This window comes from Hyposmocoma kahamanoa, unplaced genomic scaffold (assembly GCF_003589595.1).
Source record: "Hyposmocoma kahamanoa isolate Upper Pololo Valley unplaced genomic scaffold, ASM358959v1 232, whole genome shotgun sequence".
Lineage (NCBI taxonomy): Eukaryota > Metazoa > Arthropoda > Insecta > Lepidoptera > Cosmopterigidae > Hyposmocoma > Hyposmocoma kahamanoa.
This window is the reverse complement of record NW_020653750.1, coordinates 3,407,816-3,435,528: the sequence shown is the minus strand read 5'-3', so window position 1 is coordinate 3,435,528 and position 27,713 is coordinate 3,407,816. Positions and strand designations below refer to the sequence as shown.

The window sequence follows — 27,713 nt, the reverse complement described above, 5'->3', positions numbered from 1 at the left end:
GTGCCTAATCTCGCCCTGCATACTTGCATAGTCGCACTCGGCTTTCCGAAGGCTGCCGAAGCATCCCCAAGGCTGCCTAGGCATTCCGGAGACTGCCGGCTCGGCATCCCTAAGCATACTGCATACCGTCAGTAAGTAAGCTCACAGAAAGAAAAATACTAGTATTTGGTGAAATTACAGGCACATGAGACTTGTCTTCTTTTGTCTTAGGGTGACGGGCGCAGTGGCGGTGCCCCCAGATCTTTATGATTTAAAGCTCTGAGTAACACTACAACTGTTATAGACAGGCGTGGCGTAACTTACTACCAGGCGCACGACTTGTTACTTGGTATAATTAAAAAAAGTTCTGTCAATAGAACTGTACAACATAACAGTTAACAGGGAGGGCAGGGCTCTGATTTTGAAGGGTGGTTTTGGTGAAATTACAAGCACGAGTTATTTATTCCCTGTCCTCTGATCGGAATTATACGATCAGTAGGAGGAGCGGGAATACTGTTTCCCATGCCTCCGATTGAGTATCAATTGTAAGCATTGTACTAGTGAAAAATAATGGGACTTGTCAACTTATATCAGATCTGAAGAAGTGTTTAAGTGCTCTTGGCACTAAACATAAGACCTTGACTTTGGTAATGTGCTGGTTTTTCTTGTCATTCAATTTGGAACATAGAGGGTTTAAAGTAACTAATATCACCAGCTTAATTTTAAGGAAAACATAGCAAAGAAGAAATTTGCATATCGAAGTTTCAAAACACTAACTAGGTATATTGAAGTCCGCAGCTCTAACGTGGTGGACTATGGGCTAAACCGCTAAACACTCAGCCAAGACCCGTGCTTCGCAGTAGGATGTACAAGATTTGATGCAATGCAGTACAATAATTACAATTTTTATAAGAGTTTCAAATCACAAGTTGATAATTCCGTCTGTAAAAAGAATTAAATGATTATTATCTATCATTTAATATAAATCATGATTATATTATAGATATAAAATCAGTACTTTAACTTTAGCCATTGCTAAAGGTCTAATAAATTAAAAACTATTTAATACATATAAATATTTAAGAGTTAGCATTAAATGATACAAAGTAAATTTAAAAATTAAAATTTGTTTATTTAAATACAACTATACATAATCGTAATAATACATGACTCCTCATATCCTCGTTTTGCAAATGAAATGTGAGAATATTAAATCCGAATCGGATTTTGGAAATGTACACATTTCTGTTTACACGAATATACCGGAAGGCTTAGTTTATAAACTAGAGCACTTAGTGATTCATTGACAATTCTTTACATGTCAATCACATAGACAAGTATTTAACCTTTTGACCGCCATAGATGCTTTAAGCACCAATGAAACCATATGATATTTGTATATTCTAGTTAAGTATGGATTCATAGTTGCATTTAGTGGTAGGTTTTTGTTTAACTTAAGAGAATTTAATTAATATAAGGTTAAAATTCATAATATGTCACATCACTAGACTTGGCGTCTAGGAAACAATACTAGCTTTTGTCAGTTGCGGTCAAAAGGTTAACTACTACTATATCGACTATATTGTATAGGTGCTGCTGTTTTGTCCACCCATGTAAAGACTACTGCTTGAGGTAGATTTGTATCGACATGACAGGACATATCAATATAAGGTTTGATGAACTAATATACCCGATCGACTGTATATGTTTACTTGTATCCAGTTAGCATTATCTGCAGGATGGTAGATACAAACAACAGTGACATGGGAAGTATTCTTGAAGCTTTTGCTTGGGTGAGCGTGAGACTTGGCGGACTTAATACTTCTGAACTTTGCATCAATAATGTATCAATTGCTGCATATGCTTCGTGAACTACATGCTGAAAAAGTACGATTTTGTAAATATTTATTTACTATTTATATTTCAAAGAGTTCCATGACCTTATCTAGTCATCCGGCACAACAGACTGCCGATTAGGCTTGCCAGATGACCAAGGGAAATCCGGGATTGTCCCGAAATTATTCATCTTGTCCCGTGTCCAGTAATTAGACTTTACTGTCCCGGATTCAAAACACTTAGAGTTACACATGGCGACTTTTAGCAGCGAAGCAAACGCACGTTTGTGAAACGCTGTGAAATGCTAGCATTTAGCTAGAGCTCCTTGTGAAAGAATTCGTCCATGGGAAGTACTCCCACCAAACCTATTTCTGCCGCCAAGCACTAATATTAGCATTACTGCGTTCCGGTACAGAACGGTAAGGGTGCTGGTGAAATTACAGGCACATGGGACTTGTCAACTCATGTCTCAGGGTGACAGGCGGAGTGTTAGTGCCCCCGAGATCAGTTGATATTATTAAAAAAATAGTAAATTTTGTAAGTAAAGTTATTACCTACAATTAAAATCGTGTGCTCATTTGAGCAGCAGATAGTATACTATAATTTTAATACTGAACTAGACTATAAAATCTAAAGTTTAAGAATGTAATGACCTCGGTAATAAGTTTCATATTGTACGAGTCCGTAGGCCGGAACATCATGATGGTATATGTATTGTCTATACCGACGTGGCTGTCCACCCAATCCTCAATTCCACCTGCATACAAGGCTGCAATAAACATGCACAAATTTAATACATAATAATAAAGAGCTGTCACAAGAGGATACGTATAAATGTAAGATAGGACCGCACTGTGCTGAACTTTATTACACTGGCATGCAATGAGGCAGGCTTTACTACTCGTAGAGTTCTAGCCTTAGCGAATTAATAGAAAAGGTCGGCTCACATAATTTATTTCCAAGTAGACGCGAAAAGGCTCAAAAAAATCTATATACATAATCTAAAAACAGTGAATCACATGAACCTCGAATTTTATATGAGGGTGATTTATGAGCACGTCCTCTCGTTTTGAGAATTTCGATGGGAGTGATGGCGGATGAACCAACGTAAGAATAGTGGAAGGAAAAGGGAATTCGAGAAGGATTAAAATTTTAAAAGTTAGTGGCCAGGAACAAGTAATGAAGGTGATGAAAAGATGAGATGACGATGAAGAAGGTCAGCAACAGACTTTATTTCCCATATGTTTCGCTCCTCCCGATAGGGAGTTGGTTACCTAGATATCCTAAAAAACACTAAAAGTGAATTAATCGGAGGCCGTAGACCGTAGTAGTCTAGATTATGACGTTGTGTGCAAGTAAATGCAATTTGTTTCAGTGGCTTTCAAAAGAAAGGAAGGCTTTTTTTTAAATTACTGAGTACTTTAAAACATTATACAGTATTTAACGAAATCATGTCGGTAAAACAAGTGCGCGCGCCATATTGCGTTTTTCTTCTTATTGGCGGAAAGCCGCAGCGTGGTCGTCTAAACGACGACATCACGGGCCGTGGGAACGTACCATTACGCTGGTGGAGTTACAACGTGCTATACCAGTAAAGCAATTATAATATGGCCAAGCGTAACCAGCTCCGTAACATATTGTAATTTTGAAAAACTTCAATAACTTGACTGCTTAGACGGCTTCAAAAAGAAAAAGCATTGTGTTATTGGATAAACGTAACGACTTAACTTAATTTTGGCATATTTAAAGAAAGCTCGAATGAAGGTTTAAAAACATAAAACAACGTATACACATAAAGAGTACAATAATTTTGAAAAAGTTTAATAATGTTGACTACATCGTTTGCTTCATTGGATTCAAAGCAGCTCGGTTAATATGATTCATACATTATTGTATAAGTAATACCACACTTGCCGCAGTAGTAAAAACACAATAGAGATGAGATTTTATGTTCAATTAGGTAGTTTTTAATCGAAAGACGAAAACGCTGTATTTCTGCGGGGATGGCAGTTGGACTCTACCATTTATGCAGTGAGTGAAACTGGTCATAAAATGTTACTACGAGCTAGCAATAGTAATAACTTAATATGGTTAAATCTATTGGAGATGTAGTAATATTATTACTGGCGTAGCAACAGTGTTTGATGTTGTAGTTTCCACGGATTCCATTATCTTTAATATAACTTATATATTATAATACAATAAAATAAAAACTTATATATTATATACATATAATGGTATAATCTTTATATGCATACCGCATAGTCTATTTGCAAATTTTAGAAAACACAAAAGATAGAACATTAAAGAAAGTAAAAAGATAATTTATCCGTATAAGGCCTAATTTTTTTTCTTGTTTTGACCTTGATCCCAAATTTATTAAACGCTTTTTTTATTAAGGCTGTATTTCGCCCGTCATTGGGTACCTATATATAAAGGAAATGAGCAGAAAACTGCTAATTATGATACGAAATAATAATAATAATAACGTACACACTCAACATAGCCCCGCACTAGGGAAACCCTGTGTCGCGGGTGTCATGGACACACATAAACAACCACAAATTACACCCAAACTCACGGGAGAAATAAATGTAGGCCATACAAATATTTCTCCCGGCCCGGGAATCGAACCTGGGACCTCTGCGTGGCAGTCCGGCATGGTAACCGTTCGGCCACAGAGGCACTGAAATGCGAGATAATAACTGTTTGAAGTGCCTTCAAATTAGACGCTTCTAGAAGGGTTGCGCGTCCTAGTGGCGCGACAGTGGCACGTCTGTAGCGCTTCAGTAATTTTTATTAACTAATTGTGACTGCACAAGTGGCGCGTGCGTGTCACGTCAATGGCACAGCAACTGCGCTTCTAAATTTTGTATTAAAATTAGTAGAGGCGCGGCTACAGCGCCACTGCAGCGCGATTATAAGCGTCTAATTTGAAGGCGCCCTTAGTTCCGTGACTTTTCGTAGTTTACAAGGAAGTGCATAAATGGAGGGTTGAGCTAGTCATACGTGCAGCAGGGTGCACCGCACATTTCAGAACGCTTCAATCGCCCTCATACAAAGTCTGGCATACTGTCTTATTGAATAAGCTGTACAATTCAGCGTGCAAAATTGTCTTGTGTTCATTATCTGAGAGTTTTTGACAAATTCCGCTAAGTCCCTATTCTTCCAATGTACACCAGTGACATATATACATATCAATCCGTTAATGTCCCTCTCTTGTCGGTGACACTGCGATGTACTTTCAGTGAATAACCCCAAACTAGTTTTTACGGCTCTTCAATCGAGATCGAGGACCCAAGACCTCGAGGGACTTCTTCGCTCAAGTAACCTCGTCGTAAAAGATACAATGTCCATCAAAAAATGTTAACAACAGCTGATGGCTCTGAATGAACTGGATGAACTGAATGGCTCATCTAAACCGGTTTTCATTAACGAGCATCTAACACCACAAAATAAGTTGCTGTACAAACAAGCCCGGTTTTTGGCAAGGGATAAAGGCTATTTATTCATTTGTATGGTTATCGGATTGTAAAATATTCGTACGTAAAAATGAAACTTCTAAAGTTATATTAATTACTAACGAAAAGGACCTTATTAAAATAAAATGACTACGAATATGTCAATTGCCTGTCTTAAAAATGTTAATTAGTATGTATCATTTGGTGGTAAATTGTTATAATAAAGTAAGAATTGTGTTGTCATTCGTATATTGTCGTATAAATAATATATGTTTTTTCTGTGAAAGTTTAGTTATTGTTATTGGTGGAACCCATTTAAGCGTGTTTTTATTATTTTTTGTTACAAAAATTCTCTAAGAATAACGTAAGTATTTATTATCAAAATGCGAGAGGATGCGCACGAAGTCGCACAATTTTTTAAGTAATATTTTGAATTCCAACTATGATATCGTGTATGTTACAGAAACTTGGCTTAACCACAACTTTTATGACCGTGAATACTTTGATAGCCAATATGAAGTTTTTCGATGCGACCGTAATAAGTCATCAAGCGGTTATGAGCGGGGCGGCGGGGTATTGATCGCCGCACGGCGTGAATTATGCTCCCATAACCTTACGGACATGCGTGCTCCTGCGCCGGCCGAGGAGGTATGGGTCTCGATCCCGCTTCGCGCGGGTACTGTCTCCCATTCTAATGCCACTCCGCAATATTTACATATTATACTAACATATATAGTTCACGGTCACAACCATGAATCTCTTTTAACATCCTTTTACAACAGAGTAAATGAATTCATAAATACGAAACCTAATGACATATTTTTAGTGGTTGGCGACTTTAACGTTTCTCATGCTCTTTGGTACTCTATTGAATCTTCTAACACCTTAGATATACAAACAAATAATGATGTTTTATCTAGCCTCACAGCTGATTTTATGAACATGTCTTTATTATCGCAATATAACTGTCAATATAATGTTATAATAGTCTATCGTTTATGTAAACGAACAAAGACAGACCAGTTTCGCCCGCGGGCGAAATAACGTTTGTTCCAATTTTCATTACACCGACAATCGAATTGTAACGAAACAGTTGTTCTTTCATATGTTGAATGTTTATCGCAAAGACACGATTAGGTTCGGTTAGGTTAGATTAAGTTAGGTTTAAAAGAAAAAACATTTTCCCCTTTAAATTACTTTCGAGGTTATGAAATTTCTGGTTTGCCGTTTAGATTGGACACTCCAGGCAATATCCGATTGGGACAATACTAATCTTGTCAAATTTAACGTTACCAAAACGCAGGCGTGTCTATTCTCCACAAAACGGAGTCACTTTGAGCTGACTCCGACTTTTTCTCCGAAACTTGGGAGAAAAAGTCGGAGCCGGTCTTTCCAGTGTGAGTCGTTACTTTACACCGGGACAGTTGCTTCAGCTGTACCAAGCACAAGTCGATCGTGCACGGAGTACTGCTGCCACCTTTGGGATGTCTCTGCGACATATCAACTGGCCTCTTTGGATTCTATTGACAACCGTGGCAAGAGGATTATATAGGTGACACGGAATTAGTGGAGGCGAAGCTGCAGAGCCTTGAATACCGCCGTAAAGTTGCCTGCTTATCAGTATTTTACAGGAGATATCACGACCGAGAGTGTGCGATGGAATTACACGATTTAATTCTGCCTTCCCCTTTCCATCACACCGGGGGACTAGGCGTAAGCTTGGGTTCCATCCCTGTTGTGGATATTCCAAAGATTCGCACGACGCGTTACGCTTCCACATTTATATGGCGAACGGCTATAGAGTGAAATTCCCTGCCTGCAGACTTGTCCCTGAACGTTATAACTTGGGTCTTTTCAAGGCGAGCGTGAATAGGCATTATTTAGGTATGTATGCTCCATCGTCGAGGTCATCGTCACTTTCCATCAGGTGAGATGGAGGTCAAATGCGCAGTTATATTTTATAAAAAAAAATTCGACCAAACGTGATTTCTGGAACATGTCATTTCGGACTACTGATAGGCAACCAAAAATACTCTGAAAAGAAACAGTAAGAAACAGGTTAAAGGCATTTTTCATCAAACAATACTCTAGTATTGTTTGAAGAAAAATGTGCTTAAGTATTAATATTACTAGTTATTTTTGCTAGTAGTATTATCAGTTAAAGTAACATCAAATTTAAAATACACGCCCGAACACAACTTTCGAGTCACCTTGAATTTTTATTTTAAAGACCAGGGAATATAAAAATATTTTTTTATTAAAGAAAAAGTTTTTATGCAGTTTTAATGCTGGCAAGTTTCCCCGTTATTATGGTGCGTTGTTGTTCCAAATTTGAAGTATTTTTTAAAGAAATAAGGGAGCGTAAGGTGCAAGTCAAAACGAAATAATTTCAATATTTTTTTGTTTAATTGTTTTATTTAACAATAAAGGAGCCTTTCCTCTAAATTATATATACATTGCTTTTCCTCTAAATTTACCCAAATTTCTCGAAGGAATTATGAACACTGCGCCTGAAGTAGCCGCACAAGCTGTGGCACTTTTGCAGTCTGGACTTAGTCAGCACAATGTAAGTACACAACTGCATTTAAGCCGTTCCGCTGTGCAAAGGCTATACCATCGGTACTTAGAGACTGGCAGCTATGTTCGCCGTCAAGGAAGACCACGATTTCGAGTGACAACGGAAAGGCAAGATCGATTTATCTTCACGACGAGCTTACGAAATCTTCAACTGACTTCAGTACAGATCCAAGAACAGCTTCGAGACTTTCATGGAGTGGCTATTAGCACTAGAACTGCGAGAACGAGACTTAAGGAACGTGGTCTAACTCCACATAAGCCAGCGAACGGGCCCAAATTGACACGAGCTCATCGAATGGCGCGACTCCAATTTGCACGAGAACATTTGCATTGGACTCCACGTCAGTGGAGCCAGGTACTCTTCACTGATGAAACTAAGATTATGGTCTATGGTAATATAATAATAATAAATATGGGATTCATGGACAGTCTGGGGAGGAATGTCCACCGAAGGCAAAACTGCGCTTGAGGTTGTGACGGGGCCGGGGCTGCCACCATTAAATGCCGACAGATACATTCGCCGGTGCCTCGAAATTCATGTAATGCCTTATGCTGGCTTTGTAGGCCGAGATTTTATTCTAATGCATGACAAGGCAAGAGCGCATACTGCAAGAGTCGTCACGGAATACCTTCATGACGTCGGTATTACCGCCATGCAATGGTGAGCACGAAGCCCGGATTTGAACCCAATAGAACATTAATGGGACGAGCTAAAGAGGCGTGTTCGAGCTCACCACCCAGCCCCGCACACCTTAACGGAGTTGAAAGTTGCCATTGAGTAAGAATGGGAGAACATTCCACAGCACTTCATATTGACGTTAATTAATTCTATGCCAAATCGCATGGCGACCGTTGTCTTGGAGATAATACAAGTTACAATTTTTTCCGATAAGCCCACTGTTTTCTTTAAAATTTCTTTACCAGAATTTCATTTGACAAAGGTGAATTCAAGACTTGACACACTTAAACTCGTTTTTCCTTGGTTTCACAAAATCAAATTTTCAACAAGGACATACGGAAATGACGTTTAGTAAACCAGCTTCAAAATTGCATTAATAGTTTTTTATCAATCAAACATATTTTTTGAGCTTAGGGCATTCAATACTAAAAATGCAAGGTGGCTCGAAATATGTGTCCACGAGTGTATTATTATTGGTAGTATTATTTAGTTATTGTAATTTATTTTGTTCGATATATATTCTTTTCATTTTTTTGTATTTCTAAAAAGAGAACGCATTATAGCCACCACATTAGATTTATAAACAAGAATATAGAAAGTGTAAAGTTCATATTTTATATTAAAGTTTATATTTTATTAATTTATTGAAATAAAACAAACCCATTGTATATGTAAGTACAAGTATAACTGTAAGCGGAAATTGTGGAAATTGTGAAAAAATAAAATCAAGTGAAATAAAAATTGTACGAAGGCCGCGGAAAAAAGTACATGGGGTTATAAAATTAGTTGCTACAAATTTGACAGATTTTTGTAGCGCGAGAGATTGACGGTTACAATGTTTTGAATTTGTATTTAGGACATTACCTGTGAGATTGCCGTTTTATATAGAGAGAATAGAAAAAAAAAGTTACGAAAAGTATATATTTAAGTAATCTAAGTATTGACCATTATTGTCGATGCACTTTTGCCATTTTAATGGAAGTTTATTGATGCCTCTGGTATGAACAGCCTAGGAACGGGAATCGATGAACTATTTATAGGGATTTGAAATTTATTTCATGTAAAAAGTTATCCACTTTCCAAAAAAAAAAGTCAGTCAGTCAGCAAGCTTGTCCATCATCACTTGCAATTCTTCTTAGTACACCTCTTCAATAATTGTTGTGCTAGGTCTCAAGAAGCTGTAATATGTAATATGAGAATAGGTCGACCACACAGGCAAAGCAGCTTCTTCTGGACAGGGATATGGTACGGCTGCCTCCCCTGCCCCTGGCCAACCAGTATGACAGACGTTTTCATTCAAGATCCACTTTTCATCATAAGTGACAATCTGATTCAGAATCCCCTCATTCGAGTGCTTATTCAACAATCTAAGCCAAGCTTCGACGCGATTTTATTTTTGTTGTTCAGTAAGTTCATACAGCACCCACTTTCTTAGCATTTTTATCTTTCCAATTCGACGCAAATGAATCAATATCGTTGTATCACTTACCTTGAAAGCTGTTGCTAATTTCGACGTTGTTTGAGATTAATTTGCTTTCACTGTGACTTTCAATTAATCGTTATCAACTTTCAACTTTTTTAGATCACTTTTTTAACTGCCTCTGTGGCCGAACGGTTACCATGCCGGACTACCACGCGGAGGTCCCAGGCTCGATTCCCGGGTCGGGAGAAATATTTGTATGGCCTACATTTATTTCTCTCGTGAGTTTGAGTGTAATTTGTGGTTGTCTATGTGTGTGTCCATGGCACCCGCGACACAGGGTTTCCCTAGTGCGGGGCTATGTTGAGTGTGTACGTTATTATTATTATTATCAAAATTTCCAGAAAGGAAGCGAACAAACAAATAACGCACTGTGCACTTACTTGCGCTACGTCGTCCATACATATCGCTGGTATTGCTTACTGTATGTCATGCGTTGGTGCCACGACAGAACTAATATTCGAAAAAAATACACAATTTCGATTTTTCCATGGCCACAGAAACAGCGGTGTAATCAAAGAAAAATCGAACGGTAGAAAAACAAATGAATAACTAATTTTTAAAAGGAAATATCATAGCTATATTATAACTATAATTTTATTTTGGAACTCTAAGTAAAATGTATCGAAAAAGATATCGAACTTCAAATTTCCCAGTATTTGCAATCGGCAATTTCACAGGTAAGGACCTAATATTTGGTACCTACCGATAGTTACTTAAGGTGGTAGAATATTATTTCAGCGCTTGGATGCTTCAATTCTAGGTTGTTGTATTATAAGTACAAACATAAGAGCATATCTCTTCCTGTAGCATACGTTTACATTAGATGTGATTTCAATAATATTTTGAACGGGTTTTGTTGTATTTAATGATACAAAATGAATAATTTTATTATTTTGGAATGACGGTCAAAATGTCCATTGCCTACCTAATATTGCTAATAGCCTTAAGTCTTATCTGGGGTAGTAATTTCTTTACTTGTCAATATTATAAATTATCTGATTACTTTATGAAAATGCGTCATTGTTAAAGATTAACACTTCAAAATACTAATGATGTCAGATTAGAGTCTAAATAAATTGTAATTATTGTGGTAATTATAAATATATTAATTATTTCCTGCTGTAATCGTACAGGAACAATTTAAAACAACAAGAGATATATTAAATGCAAACCTAGAGAAGTGTAAATGAAACACGTTTTCCTGGTCCGTTATCTACCTAGGATGCTGCGAGAGGCCATTAAAAAACATCCTAATTTCAACAGGGAAGATGGTTTCTCCGTTCCACCTGTTTGAGATCCAGTATTTCCTCTGATGAAAAATCCCAAACAGACATAAGACTGCAGTACTAATTAATATGTTTTTATTTATTCCAATTTCCATTGCCAATTATTAATAAATTTTACTTAATAAAAATTGATATTGTTAAAATAAAATCATTTGTAAAACATAATGTAGCGTAAATTGGAATGTTTCTTTGTTAAATTAAAAATAAAGTATTTAATTAATAACTTTTGTAACTATAGTGAAAAAATATTTTTTGTAATAAATAAAAAATAAGGTTTGCACATTGACTTACAATTATATGGACGTCGGGGCCGCGCTAAAAAGTGTCCGAACTTATAAGGCGTTAAAATCGTATACAGAGCGTCATTCACGCTTTAGTCTTCGCTTGTTCGACGGACAGCGAAGCAAGCACTTTAGACAGTACTGCGATGACATTACAATTTAAATTCAACGTTTTAGCTTTTTCATATTCCTTTACATGTCATTATGTTTAAATAGGTTGACTTGGGACATTTTTTTCATGGTTTTTGTATTAGACCCGTCGTCCATTTATTTGTAAGTCAATGGGTTTGCATTAATATTAGACATAATTAGTTGATGACTGTACCACCTCAGTCAACCGTGACCATGGGACCTGTAATGGGCCCGAATGTACCGGGTTGGATTCCATAGTTTTATTTTCCCTATGAGGGTAGAAAATCAATAAAGAATTCCGATAATTGAAATAATTATAATAAAAAGAAATAGCTTACAATTTCAAATTTTCAAAAAAGGTACATAAATTTATTACGAGTCGTGATGGTAACGTGCCTTAAGACTTTAGGTTTTCCGCTTCCGAGTATATTTGCCGGCGCAGAAGAAAGGCCACAGGACGAGCAGCAATTGGTAGCCGTTCAGTGGAAATGGTGCGTCCTCGTCCGGACGTAGTCAAGCTCCAGGTGTATGAACCCGAAGGAAGCTCAGCAAAGGTAGCTTTCCAAGACGATGGTAATTTTCCAACCCGAAGGTGACTCCTGCAATGGACTACCAACTGGTAGTAACAGTCCTTTTGCCTCCGTTCTGAAAGCCCACTGACGGCAAAAGAGAATTAGGGAAGCACCTACGTAGTAGCAATTGCCGGTGGCGCGGCAAGACCGAAGTTGCAGTTTAAAATGTGTAAAAATAGATTTTAAAAAAAGAATTTAGGTAATAAGGCTGAAGGCCGAGACGTTTGTTTATTATTAGAAAATAATTAAAACTAAATAAGCCAAAGAAAACAACGTCTGGTAAAAAAATACAATAAAATTTAATCGTTACAATTTGATATTTTGATGATGCAATCTTTAAAATTTCTCAAAGCGTATGGTACTATGGTTCAAATTTACGTTGTACATATCTATATAATCGTAGAAAGAGCAATAATGACATAGTACAATTTGGTTTGATGAAATTAGCAAATGAAAGCGTTACAAGTATTTTGTGTGTCATTGAACTTACCCTAAAGCGGGAACTTTCACTTTCACAACTATTTAAGTACGTTTAATGTGATTGGGAAGCAATAATCTTTGAATTACAATAAAATTTTTAACTTTCCAAAATACGTAACGTTTTTTTTATATCGTGAGCGCGGCCAAGCAGAGTGTGGACAAACTCTGAAGACGTTCTGACCCTGTCTGAAGAGCTCGGCGGCCGCCGTTTCCGACAGAGAGGGGTCTCTGCGTCTCCGACATCATTCGAAAATGCAACGTAAGCTGCCATAGATTTAACCAATTTTGTTTATGGTAAATCATGGTTTTAATGTTTTATAATCAATTATCATTTACAAATAGGATATATTTGTTGAAAATAAAATTTGTGTTAAATTTTTAATAGTGTTAAATTTGAAAAACGATTTATTCTAAAATGAATTTAACAACGTTGTAACGTTCCGTTACAATACCCGCCGGTCCCTCATAAGGATTTTAATTTTAAATTAAAATCCACATAAATTATAAGTACCAATTTTTGCTGCTACCTTTCATACATCACCAATCAAAGACAATCCAAAAAAACATCGAATAATACTAAACAGAATGAGAGTCTTATGTCCTAAGAATCGACATTAGACTGCACACAAGAAATGTTAAAAAGAAGGTAGAAAATGGACACGGTCAAATTATTAAGAGTGTCTTTTTAAAATACTACTGAGGTTTAATTGAGTTAACAATAGCTAAAGAAGAAGAAAGATTTGACCTAGGCTTGTTTAGGGAGTAGTCTACCGCTCCTGAAGAAGAAATAATGACGTTAAGGCTTATTTTGGGAGTTGTCGACCGCTCCTGAAGAAGAAAGAAAGACGTTAAGGCTTATTTAGGGAGTAGTCTACCGCTCCTAAAGAAGAAAGAACGAAAAAGGAAAGTTAACGTTTGAAACTAAATATCAACTACGAATTAGCTTTAATATATAGATAATAAGAATTTTTAGATCTTTAATGTACCGAGGCAAGAATTTCCTGACATGTCATCCAGCACGTAGACAAGTGGCGATCGTTTTTCGACAATATATATCTCTTTATATATTTCGGAGCGAACTTTTTACTAAAAAACTTATCGTTATCACTCAAGATATAAGCGCGTTTATAAACAATATCTCTAAGGTTTTCAGCGTACACATGTCGAGGCATGAAAAGAATCCTGTCGCCTAAATCAATGTCAGTGTAATGGGAACCGCAGACAACTTGTTCTCGCCCGAAGACGAGGAACGACGGCTTAAAACCAGTAGCATCATTAACTGAATTATTATTGATCGCGAATTGAACACTAGGCAAAAACGTGCCCCAAGAACGATGGTCACTGTCTATAAAAGTAGAAACACAAGTTATAATAGTGTTATTATACCGTTCCACAGTATTAACCTGGGGGGTATACTTTGGTGTGAAAAATACATCAGGGATATTATATTTTGTAAATAGTGTATTTGTATGGCACTAATGAACTGAGGGCCATTATCCATAAATATTGTCTGAGAGACACCATGAAATAAAAAGATTTGTTCTTCCAAAATTTTCGCAATTATTTCTGCGGTAGCCTTTTTAATGGGAAAAATGTGACAGAAATTCAGAAAAACAATAAGTTGCTACTAATATTTTACTATTCTATTCTACTATATTATATATATTCTATATATATATATATATATATATTCTATTCTACTATTCTATTTTGTTTACGAGTTACGGGCAGAGGGCCCATCAAATAGATCGAGATCATTTGGTAGGGGCGTGAACACTGTTTGGGGCGTCCTAATTCTTGGATGATTTTGGACCTTGTACTGTAAACAAGTTGAACACGAACCCATAAAAATAGCTATGTCGCGGTACATGCCTGGCCAGTAATACCTAAGCGCGACACGTTTACAGGTTTTAAAAATTCATAAGTGACCTGAGATTGGCTCACTGTGGTTTTTCGCAAAAAAAACAGCTTCTCTAAGTTCTGCAGGACCTACCTCTTTCCACGAGAACTAAGGTGGAAGAGAGTGTCATTTTTTTATTAGAAAGTTAGGATAATGCGCGGGTTTCGTTAAACAATTATTTATTATAAATACTTTTATACCAATCGTCACTAGAAGTAGCGACTGATTTGGCAGTGACTATAGAAGCGACCGGGACAGCTCTAGACAAAGCGTCAGGTATTACGTTGTTCACATCACGACGGTGTTTAATCTCGAAATCAAACGACGACAACCGAACACCCCAACGAGCGAGTCTGCCCGTAGGATTATCAATCGAAAGAAACCATTTAAGAGCGCTATGGTCAGTATAGACGACAACAGTTTTCCCGTTTTCGACATAACAACGCCAATGCACAAGACTGACTGTTCTTGTTGCCTTAGAGGCAACAAGAACAGTCAGTCTCACGTTCCGTGATGCTGTTCCGTGTGGTATAGGTACTCTTGCGTTTCGCTATCAACACAACGTTGCAAGCTTTTTTTTAACATAAAAGTCAATGCGCTTGAACGTTTTCTAAACGATTTTGGTAACTTTAAACTAAAAAGCGTTTAAATTGCACGCTTTTTAAAAAAGTATAACGTTTAAACGTTTAAAAAAATAAGTAGTTTTTCCCATCTCTCAATAGAGATGCATGCCAATGCATTACCTACTAAATAAGAAGACGTGATAAAATCGCCGAACTTTACTTATTATTTCCCTGATGTTAGGTTTCAAAGTTGTATTTTTTTTGTTTTTCAAAATATTAGCCTTCGACCTCAATACACTTTGTCGGTTGTTCAAAGCAGATTTGAAAATAGTTCAAAAAGGCTTCTTACGGAAAGTCGTTAAAAGCCCGTTAATTTTATGTACAGCCTTATTTGCGTTGCAAAATGCCAAAAAGTCCATCTTTTTAACCGTTGGAAACAACAAAACATCATAAGGAGCCAGGTCGGAGCTGGGGCCCTACTCTCGAAGCACGAAATCCGTAGTTACGGCAGGTTTCCCACTATGGAAGACCTACGGAACCACTTTCGAATTCCGTCAACGAAAAGCCCATTCGAAACTGTCCAATTGCGTTGTTATACATCCTTAGTTCTAGCTCGGACCGAAAGTCAAGTTTGTCATCCATATTGGAAAAACGATGGGTAACATGAGCCAGCAATTGAACACGAGATTTGTTTAAGACATCAATTGATCTAGCTGATGTGTATGTGTACAGGTGCGTTGTCTTAATTTTTGAAAAGTGCCTCAAGTGATCCTCACCAAATTATTCGAATGTATGAGGCAGACAAATTTCAGTGTGTCGTTACCTAGCAGCCTAGCACTAGTTTTTTGATTTTCTAAACCAATAAACACAATCTTTTTTTTTGTTTACACTACGCTCGCGAAGAACTTGTGCAGGTAAATTGTGTTGTCTCAGACACCCATTACGACGATTGCTGACGGATCATAACAAATCCAGTTTTCACTATTCATAAAGAAATAGAACAGACGCCGGGACGAACAAGTCGTGCGCCTGGTGGTAAACGACACGCCTGTCCATAACAGTTGCAGTGACAGTTCGAGCTTCAAATCATAAAAATCTGCTGGCACTGCCACCGCGCCCGTAACCTTGAGGCATAAGTTGACAAGTCTTCTGTTTCTTTATTTCACTAACACCTGTAATTTCCACAGCTAACATTACTACTTGGCAGCAGAAATAACTGAGGTGCAGTACATGTCTGGACCAATTCTTTCAAAAGGAGCTCAACGTTACTAAAGATATTAAAAGGAGAATAAAAAAGGCAAATGTTGTAAAAATAGCCATAAACGGAGTGATTACAGTTAGGCTGTATCTGAGAAGGTACGAATGGTGGTGCATAATACTCTGTTGGTACCAGTACTGATTTATGGGAGTGAGTGAGTTGGGTATGACAAAAGAAGCACGAGAATAGAGTAAATGCAGTAGAAATAAGAACCTACGGGAAAATATGCAATGTGTGGGTATGTGACAGAATGAACAATACAATAATCCATGAACGATGTGGTGTAAAAGATGATGTACTGACAGAAATATAAAGAAGTATAACGTTGGAAGTGGACGGCAGGAAAAATATTTTCAAATAAAATCAGAATAATAAAGTCAGAATAATAAAAGGCTTACATAAACTTTAAGCTTTTTATAAAAAAAGATTCCGTCTACTTCAGTGGGAATCCAAGGGCGTGAATAATGATGAGACAAATGAATCTGTGAGCTGTGGAAAAACGGGTTTTATTTAAATAATCTTTAACACCAATATATTTATGATATTGGAAATTTATGTTCATTGGAAAAATGATGTATTTCAGTAGTCATAGCCATTGACTATATTAACTATTGGTAACTTTTGTTGACAAACACGTGAAAGCATACACAACACAGGACGGCCAGCTACTGAGCGATTTTTTTATCTCTACTAATGACACCTATTATTAGACATTTTGAGATAGACAGAAATACTGGAGTTTTAGTTATGCATCTTAATAAATACTGTAGTTTTAATAATTTTGCAGTTTCTTTCGAATAACAGGATATAACAACAAGATGGCTAATATCTTGTAAAACATACTTCTGAAGAAGCAATTTTGTCATACATTTATTGTTTATAAAAGTTAGTTATCAATTTATATAGGATATGTACGTCAAGCCTTTAAAATAAAATACATACATTAAAAAATTGGATTGTAGAAATGAGCATCTAGAATGTTGTGACGAAACAAAAAATGTAAATGAATGAAAATAAAAAGATTCATGTGATCCTTGATAGCATTATTATCAACAATAACATCTCATTGATAATAAGTAATATCATAGATACTAGGATCATTAGTTGATAACAGAATTTAACTGGGTTTTTTTATGAAAACCTTGTGTTCCAAGGTACTTTGAAAACAGGATCGTGTTCCAGGTAATTCAAAAAGACGTGTCTTAATTATTTAATGCGGTCATAAATATCAAATAGATTTTCAACTGACTGCTTTCGGACTACACTAGCCTCGAAATAATGTTTTAAGGTCGTATGAAACCACCAGAATGCTGGTAAATATATAAATAGTGCTGGCACCAGTAGTGGAATTGCAAAAGGAAACCTAAAATAAAATATATTCCTTTTTTAAAAATAAGTGCGCATTTGACCTCTATCTCACCTGATGGAAAGCGACGATGAAGTCGACGATGGAGCATACTCACCTAAATAATGCCTATCGCTCTCGCCTTGAAAAGGTCCAAGTTACCTATACTGTTCAGGGAACAAATCTGCAGACAGGAAATTCCATTCCATAGCCATTCGCCATATAAATGTGAAAGCGAAACGCTTCGTAAAAATACTTGGAATATCCACAACATAGGGATGGAACCCCACCCTACGTCTGGTTCACCTGGTGCAATCCCGCGCACATACTCCGTGATATATCCTGTAGGATACCGATAAACAGGCATTTATTATGGTGGTCACGGCTTTGCAGCTTTGCCTCTACAAATTCCGAGTCACCTATAAGCTTCTTGGTGCGCTTGTCGATTGAATCTAAGGTGGTCAGTTGGTATACAGAGCCATCCCATAGGTGGGAGCAGTACTCCATACACGACCAGACTCGTACTTGGTACAGCTGAAGCAACTGAATTAATTCCTCTAGACTGTTAGCTAGCATTTGTATTAATTTACCATGTTTTTGGAGTAGTAACTTTCCTTTACAAAATTATTTCGAAATGTTCCGTTTTTGAACACAAATTGATAAATATTTACGAAGTAAAATAATGTTGATACTTTACCTTTTTGTTATACACTTAATCATTTTTGTATGCGAATATGAAAGCCCGACATATGCAAAAACCGTTATTTAAAAAAAATTGCAAATATTTTTATTCAATTGTTTCAATGTTATTGCTGTTTTAAATAATAAAAAAAAATGATAGATAGCGGATTACTATGGTTTTACGATATGTCTATATTTGCCTAAACTTATACGACAGGACAGAAATTAATGTGGCTTTATGTTGGATAATAATTATAGTTAGTCTATCATGACTAAAGAATCTCTGAGTTACATTTAATGCAAACTTATTACAATATTTGATGTTTGCCATAGCCTAGGAGGAAGATTAACTTACGCAAAAACTCCGATGTCTGCCCTGCAACGTAGGGTCTCCCACTTATGCTGTAGGCAGCAGCCGCCGCACGAGATGCTCTTTGCCTCTATTTCATTTAAACACATCCAAATGAAAATCATCAATGATAAATTTATAACATACTCAATTAAAATACAACTTACATAAACGTGATCGAAGGCCCTTTTTTTTCGCGTATGTGAGTATGGGTACATTACTCCCTGTAAAGACATTAGTTTTTAAACCACCTTAAGTAGCAATTAAAATTAAAGAATATGGCCCACTACAGTGCAAAAACCACGTCATATAGAAAGGGTAGTGTTAAAAAAACCAAGTTTTTTCACAACCAAATATACCACTTCCCAACAAAAATACTGATCGCACATCAGAATATGTATATCAAAAAAAAATTAATTTAGCATTATGTACTAAAATTAATGCATAATATTTTGTCGCCATGCATATCTAACATCTAAATACATATCTAATATTTTTGGCATACAACAACCATATGACCATAAATTTATGAGAAAAAACATACCTATTTCCTTAGAATAATAACGCATAGAATGATAGTTTCATATCAAACGAACTGTCAAATATACAAATATGATGCCATGGTACAACATTTCCCTCAAAAGTGTAGTATAAGTAGTATCTATTTTATGTTTGTCTGACGTATGTATTTTTACACTCATTTACCGCACATTTCGTAATTTTTAGCTAAAATTCTTGAGCTGTTCGCGGTGCAAGTTGACCTTGAGCACTAAAGGCCCGCCCGCTCGTGTAGGCCCATTGGGGGCGCTTCAATTTGCCTCACTTAGCGTGTGCGGACTAGGTTTCTATGCGTTATTATTCTAAGCTTATTTCACTAAAAGAAACATCAGTCTATCGGAATGAAAAACCATTTTATTTGACATAATGGTCGAATTGTACAATTTGTCCAAAACAATAAGATCAACAAAAAAAAATTAAAATTGCACACAGACATTGCAACAAAGTCTAATGCTTGAAAATCTTAGTATTTTTTTTGTATTTGCAAGTAAAGGTTCAATTTAGTTCATAAATATATTTGTTGTACGTGATTCATAGTATAATATAAACGAAGATAATATGTGGAGCAACTTTTAAGAAAAATTACAGTCATTTTGTTAAAAGAATTGTTATTTCGTTTAGAGTTAATTTAAATTGATGTGCAATCAGTATTTTTGTTATGTAAACCGTATTTTTGTTAACAAACGAACACTTTGCATTATGAAAAAAATTAATTAATTACTTTCGTTGTTCACAGAGAAATTAGCAAAGGTCTAGTTATATTACATGTTTTAAAATTATTTTTGATTCTAGTTTTGTTAGACAGTTGTTTTATTTGTAGTGAAATATTTTTTTACATATGAAAGTTATTTGAATAATGATCATAATTTTATATGTATTAAGTTTTCTGATATGCACTCAAATATGTCCCTTATAAAAATGACATATGGCTGGATTTATAGAAAAATATGTGTATTTTACAATGGTATGTGCCGTTTTACTGCGGGTACTGGGAATAAAAAATGTGTTTTATATAAAAAATTGAAGTTCGTGCAAACTATTTGTGTGTTTTGTATTTATTGTTGATTACCCAGAGAACGATTTCGGTCACATTCTGATATTATATATAAGATGTTTATTCTGACTGTAACCTAATGAGGGTTTTCACGCTATTAAAAATGTTTAATATCAAATTTGTATTGCCCAGTTACACGTTGAACCCGCAGATTTTCAACATTTATTTTACATAAAAATTTCAAAGTAATGTGGTTTTTGTACGCAATTTTAACTAATTTACTTAAAGCTATTTCAGTTCAATTTATATGGAATTGCTATTCATTTTTTTTTTTTTAAATTACTCCACTAGTTTGTTATAACTATTAATACGAAGATTGAACACTTTCAATAAATTCCTTCGATCGGGCCGGATTCGAAGCGACATCTTCTGGCAAACCGTGGCAGACGCTATGCCAAGTAAGCCACAGAACGAACCAGTAGATCTCACGAATTTTTCTTTGTGCTGGTTGTCGGATCTTTGCATTTGGTTTTCAAGGACTTTTTAACCGGCCGGATCGAAGGAGTTTTTTCTAAGTTTTCGATCTTTGTATTAATTATTATTTTAGTTAGAATTAAGCTTAAATACATACGACGTATTGTTAAGACCAAAGTCCCCGTCGCCAGTAAGAATTAAAATTCCTTAAAACTGTGTAAAAGTCTATATGATTAAAAAAATACACTAAATCTTTCTGCTATTTTTTCGACAAAGAAGAAAACTAGTTTCTTGTTGTTGGGATTGACCTAGTTATTTTGCAGCCCATTGTAAATAATTATAAATACTAACAAGCACGTCACCCTCTTTAAAGGCAATAAACGTGTAGAGAGGAAAACGTTGATCGTGCAGAAAGTGTGTTAGCGACAGTGTTTCAGCTTCGCTTAACTGCCGCTCGCCTGCATATAGTAATCCGCACGGATGTTCGGCTTGTAATTCCTCCGCTGGAACATAATATACGTGACAAATCTTTGTTTTCTAGTATTTTCAGTTTTCGTAGCATTTGTAACACAATAGCGTTCGTAAACCACTTTTAAACAAGAGAGTTCTGAAAAAACGACTACAAAGAGACAAATGCGTTTAGTGCACGCGCACGCACACACGCACGCATGCACGCACGCACACACGCTCCCACGCACGCACGCACCCACGCACGCACGCACTCAAACACGCACGCAAGCCGCACGCACGCACGCACGCAATCACACACGCACGCAAGCCGCACGCACGCACGCATGAACACACGCACGCACGCACGCACGCACGCACGCACGCACTCACACGCACACGCACTGGCATACGCACACGGATCCGCACACGCTCGCACATGCACACACACACTGCAGTTGCATTAATATGACAACTCCCCGAATAGAGCTAGGCACCCCAGTGTAATACATAGGGCGCACTATAAGTTTCCGGAACTGGCCACTTACATAAACAAAATTTTAAAAAGTAATTACAACATTAGAAAATGGAACTCTTTGGCTGTAGAAGACAGTTTGTTTTATCTGACTGTCACTTATTTTTACATTGTGGCGTCATTTTAGAAATTGGTTGTCTACATCACCATGGATTTAACTCGTGAAAATTTTCGTAGTATGATTTTCTACGACTTTAAGTGTAAGTAAACAGCTCAGCGAAGCTTCGCTCGGCTTCAAACTGCTTTTGGCGATGAAGCATCATGCAAGACGACTATTTATAGCTGGTTCGCAGAATCAAACGCGATCGTGTGAATCTCAGTGATGAATGTCTTGATGGTCACTCGTCCACTACTGTGAACAACAAAAACATCGAAGCTGTGCGCTGTATGATCAAAACAGACAGGTATGTGACATACCATGAGATTCGGGCATCTTTACACATAGCCATGAGTCAAATACAATGAATGCTACACAAACATTTGGGTGTGAAAAAGGTGTGCTCTCGGTGAATCCCACACAGTTTGACTGAGGCACAAAAACGGATCGCGTCACTTAGTGCAATGCCATACTTACCAGATTCAACGAAGGGGCGACAAATTTGGTGTGGGACATAGTAACAGGTGACGAAACATGGATTTATAGTTATGATCCCAAACCAAAGCAGCAATCGAGCATAATGGGTCTTTCGAGATGAGCCGAAACCAACCAAAATGGCGCGCATGCAATGTGCCTCTCAGCGGATGATTGCTTCTTTTTTTAATAAAACTGGACACGTGGCTACTGTTACTTTGGAGAATCGTTGTACCGTGAGTAGTTATTGGTACACGACCATATGTTTACCGGAAGTTATTGACAAACTCCGTAAAAATAACCGTAAACGCCGTATCATCTTGCACCACGATAACGCCAGTTCTCTCACGGTCAGACCGTAATAGTAAGTTGTAGTTGTAGCAAAAAAACTACAATTCAGAATGTTCCTACCACGTATATTTCCAAAATGCTGTAATAGAGTCCAATTAGGTAAATGAATTCTATTATTACCTACTATGAAATTAGATTAAGTACGTGAAATGTTAAAAGGCGGTTTCAACAAACAAACCGCTTGGGTATTGTAAAATTATAGATTAAAATCAACAATCGATCGATCGATTATCTATGAACCACTTCATAGTAGTAATAATGTAATAAATTGTCTGAGGTTACCCAAATGAAAATATGTCAATAATTTGATTACAAAGTGCAAACGTTATCCGGCTGTCACTAGATATGGAAAATTTAACGATACTAACTGGGTATCCACTGATATTCGAAATTTCTATCTAAATTAACTCCGTAGCAGGGCTGGATGGTGCATCTGAGACCGAAAGTTTCGCACGCTTTACACGACTCTCTGCCCCTGCAATTGTCCCACGTTTGACGAAGATTCTTCGTCCATTCTCGTCGCTAGTCATGCAATGTAAGTTTGTAATAAAAAATAAACAAGTAAAAGAAAAAATGTATACGATGTAACGGTAGCCGCAGATTTGTTTGCTTCGTAATATCATAATATTTAAGTGACAAATGAATTTATCCGTTGTGCGAACCCTTTTAGTTTTCAAATAATATACTTCAATTAACATTTATAACTATATTTTATTGTATGGTTACTGTATTGTTAATGAAAACATACGACTGCTTGAAATTGTAAGATAAGAGTACTAGTTCTAATATGACGTATTTACAAAATATTAGAAAAACCGATCAACCTTTAAAATGTAGTAGGTACACCGACAGAAAAGATATCAACTTTATTTGACACCCAGTGATATATTACCAGACTATCTGCGCTTGCGAACGCGTACATATTAGTTCGTGTAAATACCCAATTATTTATGATTAATGATTGCACTGATGACGGCGAAATGATAAAAAGTAATAATGATAAAATATCTACATTGTTATATTGTCTCTATTTGAGTAGCACCGTCGGAGTGTCAGCTTTAAAGCGAATTTTCCACATAAATTAGATATCCAGCGGTGGAATAAACTTGTAGATTGTAAAATGAAGTCGTAATGTCGTAGTTCGTAGCAAACCATTTTTTTTATTCCGTTATTTGGTGATTTTATGGCAACAAAGAAATGAGACGATTTTTTCGGATCTAAATCGCGTATATGTGTTTTTTAAACAAATCAAGTTTTTTGATTTTCGTTCCCATAAATTCACCAAATAATGGAAAAAAAATATTTGCTACGAACTACGACATTACAACTCCATTTTATAACCTACAAGTTTATTCCACCGATATGGTTATCTAATTTATGTGGAAAATTCGCTTTTAAAGCTGTATTTATTTGTTTTTTCAAACAAACTTGATTTGTTTGAAACAACAAATATTTTTCGGATCTAAATGGCGTATATTTGTTTTTTCAAACAAACTTGGTTTGTTTAAAAAACAAATATACGCCATTTAGATCCGAAAAATTAGTTTCATTTCCTAAAATTCTGAAATTGAACATGACACAAATTAATAATTAAATAATTAAAAAGCAACAAGATGTAAGAACTATATAAACTATATAAACATTATCACATACTCATTTTAAACTTACATGTGGAAAAGTCATAGAGTAATCATATCCATCTGGATTGAAGACCGGTATGATCCAAAAGCGATATTTAGTCAGGACATCAGCATGGAACTCACTGCGTTCTACTAGCTGGTAGAGAACGTACATGGCTGCTGTGACAGCGTGATGGTCTCGACCTTGAATCCCTAGAACATAAAACATATGTAAAATATAAATATTATACCTATTACAAATTTTTAGGCTAGTAGTGTAGTAGTTTTAAGAAATTTATAGGTTACGCACCAGCGACAATCATCACAGTTTGCTTCGCTGACATAATTTGTCCATTACTAGGGTCATCAACTATTATCATGTGTATAGGATTCTCCATCGTAGTGAGATTTCCATCAGTTATATCAATCCACTTTGCCACGGGACTATCTTCCGCCCACTGCTTTAATTGAGCTACTATCTGAACAGAAAATAAGTGAAACCACGTTTTAATGTTTCAATATAAAGGCTTTTGACTATTTTAGTTGCATTTCTGAAACCACTGAACGGATCCCATAAAGAAACCGCCGTGATGATACATCTGGATCACGGAGATAACTTAAGAAACAAGGTCATGTTTATATCAGGCGTTATTTAAATGAAAAGGACTTGATTAAAAAGATATAGAAAAGATATAAAGATAATGAAACTACTAAATTACAGTGTTTTGCAGATTTCATTTTGAAGATGACGTAAGTATCAATGTTTTAATTAACGGGTTTCTTACCACGTACCTTCCATGGTATGTCTCGAAATACCAGTCTAACCAACAAAAAAGGTACGTGATACGAAACCTGTTCAATTATGTTATTTCAATGTCTCATTTCATAATTCAACAAGCAGGCAATTACGTGTCGTTACAAATAAAACAACTTGTGTGTTTATTGATCATGGTAGACACAATGCCTACATAGACAGTCAAAAAAATACGACAAACATCTCTACAAACTGACTTAAAAACAATAAGTAACTTGAAAAATTACCTCTGATAAAGTGCGTGGTGAGTTAAAGTTTAGTTGACGTAATTTCAACATAGAGCATGTTTGTCTCTTCTCTTCTCCTTTTTTTACGTCTTTATCGGGTTCTGTAGCAGTGATTTCTGATTTACTTGAAGTTGCCGTCACTGTAGAAATATCTAAGTCAATAGAAATATTTTTCGTGACAGCACGTCTTAACTGCAGTTCTTTTTCCAATTCATGATTATACGTATTATATATTACGTCCTTTTCCGTTATACTTTGCTTTGTGTCGTCATTTGACTCTGGGCCTTCGATTTTATCAATAGCAGATACCGAATTTATTTCTTTGTATTTAGATTTATCATCGTATTCATCCGGTATGTAATGGACAGATGTTTCTAACGGTCTTCGTGTAGTAACTTCTTTATATTCATCATTATAAAATAAGTTATTGTAATTTATATCCAATTCTTTTTCTACGACTGTGGTCAGTTTGTGCTGTAAAAATTTTTCTTCTTTCTCTCCTACTTCATGATCCTTTCCGCGAGAATCTTCTGGTTTAGCTTGTAATTTCTGAATATACGGTACTTTATCTACGCTAGCTGGAGTAGGGTTGTCATGCTTTGTGTTTGGTGTTTTAAAACGAAAACTAAAACTTAGGTCTGTCGTCTTATTTGGCGGACCGGGAGTTCGACTAGGATCTCTCTTTAGAGTTGTTCGAGATACAAATTCATCGTGTGGTCGAAGCTCCTCATAAACAAATGTCAGAATAGAGTTCTGCTTCGATTCTGTGGAAGGCCTATGAGGGGAAGACTGTGGTGGCAAACTAAATCGATCGTCATATATAATCGAAGAGGAAGTGCGTTCTTCCGGGAAAGTTCGAGATGACAACTGATATTTACCGGAGAAGGTAGATCTTGTGGGTTGAACAAATTCTTTCTGAACAATGTAATTCTTTGGTTAATAACATGTTATAATAATGATGATGATGGGATGCGCTATAGGTACTTACATTATAATCAATTGTTGAAGGAGTAAGTGGTGTTAATGATCGGCGTGTAAATGCCACAGGTGCGATAGGTGCATATTGGCGAGCCAGTACTTTGGGTTTGGAGAATCGTGAAATAAATTGCGGACTTGCAGGCGGGCTCTCGTCTCGTCGTGGATTGTGCAAGGCCTCCATTGAACGGACAAAAGGTGGGGAAGATTCTGTAAAAATGCATGAAAATTACGTAATACTGCATAACCAATCGAGTTCTTAGGTTTTCGGAATTGCTACACAGTGGAAATGCAAAATTTTTTCCGGAACTAAATCCCGTGTACTTGTTTTTCAAATAAACCAACGTTTCGAGGTCTTTAATAAATATATAAATTATTAATAAAAATAAACTTATGCGATTTAGATCTGAAAAAAAAAACTTCGTAAAAAGTGACGGCACTTAAGTACCAGTCTACTCAACACCATGATCAAAACCAAATGGTATGGAATATTAAAAAGTAAAATTAAAGACAAATTATATTATTCATAGCTATACAAACGGGCAGGAGGTGATATTGGTTGTGGTCCCTCTTGCGGAGTCGTGGTTTTAAGTTGGAGCGCAAGATTATCAGCAATTTGAGTAACTGAAAGGGTGGTAGGTGGTACGAATCGTGTATAATCCTTCGAGAGATCAGCGGAGCTCACAGTGGACATCGGCGGCGGAACCATCGCGCCGCCTACAATTATTTTCTCTACTCTCTGCGTCACAGGCAATATGTTCACAGCAACAATTTGATTTGCATTCGATGTAGTAACTTCCTCATCAAGAACCTTCACTATAAACTCTGGTGTAGTCTGCACGTTAGCGCGCCACCGTGTGTAGTCCAGATTAGCTCTTTTCCGGCGAAACACTAAAAAGACACCAACAATTCACAATATTCTATTCACAATGTTTTGACAAAACAGTCGTGCAATAGTTCCTCTAGTACTCACGTGAAATTGGACATTCCTGGTAGGAGTCATCCTCAATTAATTCTGTGAGATTTCCGCAAAATACTTCTTGTATAAAACCTAATAATATTATCAAAAAAATACAAGTTTTCATGTTAACAAAAGGCTGAACTCCCTCATACTTTGACATGGCATGATGCCCTTTGACAATAGATTATAGACAGACAGATAAACAAGACAACAATGTAAGTCGCCAGGAATGCAGACTTAATTTTGTGATCTAAAATTATATCTTAATATTTAATTATCATAACCCGATTTCCAATATATAATATTCAAAATTATCATGTGACTA

At 36.3% G+C, this 27,713-nt stretch overlaps 1 protein-coding gene across 1 annotated transcript; it reads right to left on the bottom strand.

Annotated features, from left to right (window-relative positions):
- Nucleotides 1-1,229: 1,229 nt before the first annotated feature.
- Nucleotides 1,230-27,553, bottom strand: LOC113228617. Its single transcript, XM_026461970.1, has 13 exons — nt 27,541-27,553; nt 27,401-27,478; nt 26,968-27,318; nt 26,441-26,637; nt 25,453-26,367; nt 24,722-24,890; nt 24,461-24,624; nt 23,161-23,314; nt 21,240-21,391; nt 19,030-19,086; nt 18,869-18,953; nt 2,469-2,584; nt 1,230-1,858 (listed from the first exon to the last, which is right to left on the bottom strand). The coding sequence occupies exons 1-13, from the start codon at nt 27,551-27,553 to the stop codon at nt 1,688-1,690; spliced, it is 2,622 nt and encodes an 873-aa protein (XP_026317755.1). The 3' UTR covers nt 1,230-1,687.
- Nucleotides 27,554-27,713: the final 160 nt, after the last annotated feature.